The sequence below is a fragment of the Chaetura pelagica genome, unplaced genomic scaffold (assembly GCF_000747805.2).
Source record: "Chaetura pelagica isolate M959 unplaced genomic scaffold, ChaPel_1.0 scaffold394, whole genome shotgun sequence".
NCBI classification, from domain to species: domain Eukaryota; kingdom Metazoa; phylum Chordata; class Aves; order Apodiformes; family Apodidae; genus Chaetura; species Chaetura pelagica.
Genome location: NW_009952966.1, coordinates 1069448 through 1078049, shown reverse-complemented (window position 1 = coordinate 1078049; position 8602 = coordinate 1069448). Strand labels below are relative to the sequence as shown.

Here is an 8602-nt window from a genome sequence, read left to right as displayed (position 1 = left end):
TATCCCTGGGGAATAGCTGCTTCTCACAGCATGAGGTTTTTAGGAGCCCCATCCTTGGGGAGAATCTTGGGGGGGGGGAGGGGCAGGGGGTTTTTTTTCCACCTTACCTTTTTTTTTTCCTTCTGTTTTTCCCCTTTTTTAATGCTTTTCTTCCATGAATGGGACATTTATGTGGTTCCACGTGGGAGTCTGGGTATCACCCTGGAGCTGAATTCCCCAAAGGAGCCTCAGAGGGCTCACAGTCAGAAGGCTGTTTTCAGGAGGGTGAGCTCAGCAAGGACAGTCAAAAGCAGCTTCTGTTATGACCTTCTCCACCCCAGGAACCAGGATTCAGAGTCTGACCCTCACCCAGAACTGTGGGGGAGAAAGGAGGAGAAAAAAGTAAAAAAATTAACAATAACTTAAGTTTTCATTTGGAGGAAACACTCAAATGATTAAAAAAGAGCCAAAGGACAGAGCAGGGACACGTCGGGTGGGCTGAAGAAGGGGATGTCCACCAGGGTAACTGATGCCTGCAGTGATGTTGCCTCCAGAGATCTGTGGGCCCCAGCAAACATGGACAGAATTCAGAACATGGCAGGGGAAGAAGGAGGTAATAAACTGGGATAAATGGCTGCAAATGTGTGTTCTCTCCAATTTTTTAGGTTGTTTTTATGGTGCTGCTGCCTCTATTGGCTTGTTTTTTTGCACGCTCTCTGAATGCTGGATGGGAGGACATGGCCTGTCCCCATCACCCTCCTCCTTCCAACACCCCTTTCCTCAGTCAGTCCCTGCCATCCAGGGGAAATTCTTCTTGCTTTTCCTTGCCTGCCTCCATCTGGTCTCACAAAATAATGTTTCTTAATTATTTTTTTTAAAGTCTGCCCCTTGGTCCCCAACTCACCTGTGCTTGAAAAGCATGAAAGGTCACGTCCAAAAATAAATCATTCTGGTAACTGAAACAACATCCTGCTGATATTAAAGCAGCCCATGGGAACCAAGACCTGCTTTATGAACCAGACACTTCCTCCCAAAGAAACCTTGTGGCTTGGATTCCCATTTTTGGGGGCTTTTCTCCATGGTTTTTTCCCACGAGCCACCCAGCTCCCTGCTGCGGAGGTGCTGCCCTGGCTGGACATGGGGCAGGCTGCACGTTGGTTCTCTGGGGACATGCCCCGGGCTGTGGGCACCTAAACCTTGCCAGACCATATGCAAGGCCTTCTAGTTTTCTTATTTCAGCCTTCAAAGGACAAGCACTAAGGAATTGAAGAGAATTAAGTCATGGGCAGATCGAGGCGGGAAGGGCTGGGGTGGTGGGACAGTCCATGGGTGCTGTCCCAGCCCACTCCAGGATGTTCCCTTGCTTTGCCCTGATGCCAGGAAAGGTGAGTAGCACGAAGGAGCTGGTTTGTACCCCTCTAAAACAAAGCTGTCCTTGCTCAGCCCAAGGGAGACTCACCTTTGCAGAGAGCATCCCCAGGAAAAGCTGTCAGAGCCAGGGGTGCTTCCAGTCCGTGCTCTTCCTTACAGAAACCTGCACCAACTCCCAGGGAGTTTCTCTTCCTTCCTATTGTAAAGCACAGTGAAACCCACCTGTGTGAGACCCTTGGTCCTCCTCTGCCAGCCTGGAGGTGACATGTCAGGCAGGGGCACCAGCAGCAAAGTCACGAGGTGGCTGCTAAAGCAGCTTTCCTTGGAGGACCAGCCCTTCCCTCTTGCATCAACCACCAGCTCCTGCATGGCAAGGGGTTATTCCATCATTGTTATTTTTTATAGCTGTTGGGGGGAAAAAAAAGGATTGATGTAAAATGAATGATCCCAGTTCTCAGAGGTGCAAAAGGCTCTGACCCATCACAGCCTCTTCTGGTTCCTGACTCTTGGTGTCGGGTGGCAAACTGGAATAACTGGGATCCTGGCTCCGTGGCTGATGGAGGGACTGCTGAGACAGCCTGGCAGGAGAGCCTGGCCCCAGCCATGCCTGCCTGCCCCTGGGCTTCCTGAGGGCAGCACATCTGGGGAAGAAACAGGCCAGCATCAAAAGAAAAGTGAAATAGCTTGGGCTGCATGAAAAAAAGGGAATTGCAGGGTTTGGTGTGGAGCTCCCTGCGTGCAGCCTCTGCTTCCAGGCAGCCAGCTCAGCTCACTGCTGCCCGGCAGGGAACCTGCCCACAGAGCTGTGGGAGGAGGAATTTTCCTAGGTGTTGGCCTCATCCTACCCTGGAGGCAGGGCTGACAACCCTGGGCAGGTGCCAGTTGTGAAAAGTACCACCAGACACTTTGGGGGGTGTTGTTGTAGCCAGCACCCACAGCTGCAGGACATTGTCCCCCCAGAGCAAGAATAAGAAGGAGCAAGGGGCTCTGCAAAGCTCTGCAGCTCCAAAACCACCCAGAGATCTATTTCTGGGAGTGGGGATGGGACACACATGATCACTCATCCTGCATGTTCGTGCTGGGAGTAAAGGGACACCAGCCCCACATCCCTGCACGGGTCATAAAATCATGGAGTTAGAGCATTAAAGAATCATTTAAGTTAGTAAAGACCCTTCAGACCATCAAGTCCAAGGGTTAACTCAGCCCTGCCAAGGTCACCACTAACCCATGTCCCTCAGCACCATCTCCAGGGCTTTGAAACCCCTGCAGGGATGGGGACTCCAGCCCTGCCCTGGGCAGCCTGGACAACTCTCAGCCCATTGATCCAGCCCAGCCCAGCTGGAAGGCAAAAGGCACCTGCTCACACATCTAATCCATATTTGCTTACATTTTACTCACGTTGGCTGCTCCAATCCCTCCTAATATGACCACCAGGATCAGGGTCACCCCTGCCCATTCCTCCAGCACACAATGCCTGCTCCTGGCAGAAAAAATACCCCCCTGTGCTGCCACCACTGCTGGGTTTTGCCCAGGGAGAGACATGGTTTTATTCTAATAATTGCCTTAGTGGAAGCAATTGGTCCTTTTCCCACCTTCCCCACCAAGCCCTGGCCTAGGGCCTATTGATCTCCTTTTGGTCAGGGCTTCATTTCACTGAGACTGCTCACTTTTTTTATGCTCACCAAAGTATAAATCTAAAAAAAATAAAATTAATTGTGTCCCTGTATAGAAATTATCTGCCAGGGGAGCACTCAGCCCAGAGGAGCAGCATGGGGAGCCAGGGATGAGCTCCTTCCCACCCTTCTGGCACATGGCAACGTGCTTCACTCCAGCCCCAGATCCTGGGCAGAGTATTCCCAGGAGGATGGGTGCTCAGAGAGCTCCCACCAAATACGTGTTCTGGGGACTGGAGCTCAGTTCCCTCTCTCATGGGGGAATCCTCTACCCTTGAGTCATGCCAGCAGCTCCTGGGCATCCCCAAGTACTTGAGACTCAGATCTGTGTCTCAAGAAGCTTTCCTGGGTGTTGAACCTTTGGCAGGCTCAGCACCAAGAGCTTGGACACTTTCCCCATCCTACTTCTTCAGGGTGGGATGAAGGGTCGAGTCCATCATTAAATGTGATTCAGACAATCAAGTTGCATCAAAGAGATGCAAAAACACCCTCACGTTTTGTGGTCAAGTGATATCAATATTCATTTTTCCCCAACCCTGCCAGGGGAAACAGCAAACCCCAAAGCAGCAAGAAGGGAGCAGAACTGGAGCCACCCCCTTATCCACCCCAGCTCACCTGCCTGCCCAGCTGCTCCCAGAGTCTGAACCTGCAAGAGTTTTTGCTCTCACACACGAGGGGTGGGTGAAGGAACAGAGGGGGGGAGAGGGGGGGAGGGGTGGGAAAAAGCACCCTGAGATGAGAAAGGCTGTGGTGAGTGCAAACAGAAAGTGAGAGTGAAAGAGGGAGCATGGAAAGTGCCCCAGAGCTGAGCTCAGCAGGGCTGGAGCTCCCTCCCCACACCCGAAACCACGGGCACCACCACCACCAGTCCCATTACTCACCCGGGTGTTTTCAGGGCTGGGGGGGTCAGAGAGGACAAAGAGACAAAGGAGGATTTCACAAAAACCCTGAGGTCCCAGGGTGATGGGCAGGAGAGGCACCAGGTGGGACCAGGGGCACCATCCAGCCCTGTGAAGCTCCTGGCAGGAGCTTTTTATTTCTGTGAGTGTCATAAAACTTGAAGACCAAGCCTAGGAGGTTGATGGAAAGTGTTACTCTCACCACCAACCCTGCTTCTGTGGGTTCCTGGAGCTTGCCCACATCTCTCTCCTTCTGTAAAACATCATGAGCAATCCCTTAGGGTGACAATGCTGAGGCTGGCATTGGTGCTCCTCTCACTGAAAGCTTTGCTGAGAACCTTGCAGGAAACACAACCAGTTGGAAAAGGGGGGGGAAAAAAAAGGATAAAAAAGCCTAACTTTTGTCTTACCCCAGGCATACTTTGACTCAGAGAAAACCTTCCTTTCCCTCCACGTTCTAGGATGCTCTTCAAACAATCCTCCCATTTCAGTGTGAGAAGTTACCTGCACGAAAAGCAACCATCCAAAATACCTGTGAGCTTTTCAGGGAGCTACAGCACCTATCCAGGGATCATCACCAGCTCCATCCCCCTCCTGGAAAAGGCTGTACCCAGAACATCTGCTGACTGTGGGGTTCCCAGGAAAACAGCCCCAGCTCCAGCCATGGCTGGAAGAGAGAAGAGCCAGGAGATGCAGGTGACTGATGCAGGATTTCATGGGCTGCAGTGCCCTGACTGCAGGCTCAGGAAAGCCACACCGACTGAGAAACAACAATTAGTTGTGTGACTTGAGCTTTCAAATCAATAAAAGCCCAGCACAGGCTGAGGGGTCCCTATTCCAGGGGATTCCTCCTTGCAGAAACACCCGTGGCCAAAAAAAAAGCACCCACTGAGTTTCAAGCCTTTGCTTTCCCATTTTGTGGAGCCATCAGTTCCCAACATCAATCAGCAGCAATGAATCTGTCAGTGAGGCTGTTTTGGGGAGCTCTCTGACCCCAGATCTTCTGACAAACAAATGATCCAGGATCAGTCCTCTGTACATTTTGACAGTGGCGAATAGTATTAAAATGACTTACATTAACTGAAGCATCCAGAAATCTTATTCTACACAACATTTTGCAGTCCTGTTGATGTACCAACCATCTGCTCTGAACTGTCAGCCCAGCTGTGATAGCATCATGCTGTAGCTTGTATTTATATATGTATTTATATATGTATATATACACACACAGACAATTATTCCATCATTATATTTGATTCTAATGATGGGAAATGAGTCTCCTTCAAATAACCTACCTCTTGCCATTGAAGGTAAGTTACAAGATACTACCTGACCTTTGCAAAAGGAGCCAGTTTACTAAAGAAGAAAACTTGTCTAATTTGTCAGGTTACAGGACAATTAACCCCACACAACCAGAGGTTCAGGTGGGAAATTATCTCCCCACACAGACACCTCAGTTCACTGGAGCACACAGGGTGGTTTGTGATGTTCATGGCTCTTCAGCTGAGTTGAACTTCAGGAGCAGCCATGAAGACAACAAGTTAGATTTCTGTTGATAGGATGGACAAGGCAAGACTGAAACAGCACATCAGTGCCTGGGGTCAGCACACATTTCCAGGAACCTCCCAGGATTTTCAGAACAACGTGGCTGGAGAAGATCCTATTTCTCATCATTGCATGTAGAGTCCTCATAACCAAACTGAACTGAGGGGCTTGGGGTTTTTCTAATCAGGTTTCTTTATTATTATTATTATTATTTTCTTTTTCAAATAGGATTTTTAAGCACTGCCTTGGTTGAGGGCAGCCTAGCCAAGAGCAGAGTTTCATCCAGTTTTGCCTACAATAATGTTACATTTTTTTATAGCTGGACTCAGAATGGTTCTTATTTTTCCCTGGAGTTGAATTTCAGCAAAAGCAATTTACAGCTGAAATAAAGCCAGTGGAATTACATCTTCTTGTGTAAAATCATACCTCTTCTAACAGTTTTAATAGGCTGTGGTGTGCAATTACTGCACTGCCTCTCTAAATGTGTATGTGGTAAATCCTCATCTTTGTTGCTTCAACCACAAATGCTCCTCTCCACCTGGATAACCCTGGCAAGGTGGGTACCTGAGATCAAAGCACAAGAGGTGATAAAAAGGACATGGCTTTTTCCATTTCAGAAGAACCTGCTGCTCACTTTTGGATGCTGCTGACATAGAAAAGGTTATTATCTCTGACCCCACCCCCCCCCAATTAATAACAATATTAGATGCTAGGCTGCCTAAAACCACTAAGGAACATCAAAGTCCAGCCCACAGATCTACAGTCATTCCCATTTTACAGGTAAGACTGCTAGTGCCTGGGTTTGTTGGGCAGGGAACACAAACATGGTACAAACTGGGCAAAAGGAGGAGAAACTGGCCAGGCTCAACTCACCACCCAACCCAACCAGGACAACCAGCCTGTGAACATCATGTTCAGCATCTTCCCAGGGAATGTCACCACAACAATACCTCTGGGACTGCTGCTCTGGGGGGGATTTGGGTCTGCAGAGCATGATTCCAAGGGCTGGAGCTTCAGCAGATCTCTGGCTTTATCACCTCTGATCCTGCAGTATGTGGACAAGGATCCTGGCCCAGCAAGGGCTGCAGGCACAGATGCTACCAGGGAAAGAAAGAAGTGGTGACAATGGTATCATTTGGGCATGGTTCTCTGGAGATAATCGAGAAGAACACTCCCGTTTGGAAAAGCAGCAAATGCAGCAACATTCAGTTATTTCTTCTACCAGGGAGAAAAGATTCCACTTGCCAGTGTTAGGATATATTCCATGTTATCAGTAGATCAAACCCAGCCCATGTTTCAGGTAACCCTGGGGCTGGGGGAGGGAGGAAGGAAGCACTCCTGCTTTGGAAACACCTGTGTGAGAACTGGACATTCCTGGCAAATTATCCATGAGCCATGTATCCTAAGAGACAGAAATTCTGTGAAGAAAGCAAAATATAGCCCAAGGTTTTGAATAAAAGGGAACCAGATGTGCCCTTGTATGCCTGTGCTACTTGTGTAGCCTGTATTTTCCAGTCTCCTGTGCCTGGGAAATGCTGAAGACCCTTCAAAGGTGAAGCCCTTGGTGAAGATGCTCTTACCATCCCAGCCAGCTTTCAGTAGCATATAAGGAACACCTTCTAGGCCCAGTTTTAACTCCCACCTCACTGGAATTTCACAAAGAAGTCCCTCCAGGAGATGAGACTCAGGAAAAGGATGGAAAGTTCCCTCTCCTGGATCATGAGAAGAACCTCCATGCACAACCTTCCCTTGAGATCAACGTCCTGTGCACAATGTCCATTCAATAGCAGCTGCCCCTGAGGACCTCTGAAGGTATTTAAACCAAATCTTCCTTCCTTCAGACAAAGAACTCCAACTAATATCCCTGAAGACATCTAAGTGTGCCACAGGAATGGCTTAAACCAAGAGCTGGTGTCCAGATTATGCCCCACCCAAAGAGAACCCTCACCCCAAGAGGAACCTCCTGCCCTGCTGCTGAGAGTACCAGTGTGACTGAGCATCTGGCAAGGAAACCTGGAAAGCTGAAGTGGTGCCTTTTCAAGAACAGGCCTGCAAGCACATTCTGAGAGGCTCTTTCACTTCTGTGACAGAAAAAAACAAGAAAAAAAGAAAAGAAACTTCCTACACAGGACTAAAAACCACAGCCCACAGCCTAATGACTAGTGCAGAGATGGAAACCACACAGGGCAATTGGAAAATCATGCAGCACTGGTATTCCAGCAAAGTCAGTCTCTAGACACACCACGACCTTCTTAGGGGAAACAAGATGTCAATGAAAATAAAAAGAATCTGAAAATGCAATATAAAACTCTTGATTCCTCCTGCTCCCTTCCAAATCAATAGCAAAATTCCCATTGACTTCATGGCAGACCTGGAGGATCGAAGAGATTTCTGCAGCCTTTTGGCCAGGCTTGGAATGACCAACATGAACTAATATGGAAGCACTGGGTGATGGGATGAGACCATCAAGTAGCATCATAGCATTGTTTTGGTTGGAAAAGATCTTTTGGATCATCAAGTCCAACCATTAACCCAGCCCTGCCAAGGCCACCACTGCCCCGTGTCCCTCAGCACCATCTCCAGGGCTTGGAAACCCCTCCAGGGATGGGGACTGCACCCCTGTCCTGGGCAGCCTGGGCCAGGGCCTGAAAACCTTTCCAGGAAGAAATATCCAAGATCCAATCTCAACCTGCCCTGGCAGAACTTGAAGCCATTTCCTCTTGTTCCCTGGGAGAAGACACCAGCTCCCCCTGGCTCCAACCTCCTCTCAGGCAGCTGCAGAGCCAGCAGGTCTCCCCTCACCTCCTTTGCTCCAGGCTGGACACCCCCAGCTCCCTCAGCTGCTCCTCCTCACACTTGTGCTCCAGCCCCTTCCCAAGATTTGTTGCTTTTCTTTGGACCAACAACAAAAAGCAAGTTCCCAGGCACATCCTAATGATGTGCATTACTGCTGTGTCCTCATTGCAGCTTTTAATAAGGAGGAAGGGGGATGGAAATGAGTCATAGCATGGTTTGGGTTGGAAGGGAACTTAAAGATCATGAGGTCCAACCCCCTGCATGGGCAGGGACACCTCCCACCAGCCCAGGCTGCTCCAAGCCCCATCCAACCTGCCCTTCAACACTGCCAGGGATGGG

At 49.3% G+C, this 8602-nt stretch overlaps 1 protein-coding gene across 1 annotated transcript in view; it reads left to right on the top strand.

Annotated features, from left to right (window-relative positions):
* The first annotated feature begins 1352 nt into the window (after nt 1-1352).
* The window catches only part of IL12A (interleukin 12A), an 11246-nt gene continuing 3996 nt past the window's right edge, over nt 1353-8602 (top strand). The window contains exon 1 of the mRNA XM_009995726.1: nt 1353-1364. Coding sequence (XP_009994028.1) covers nt 1353-1364 — 12 coding nt within the window. The remainder of the gene's footprint in view (nt 1365-8602) is intronic.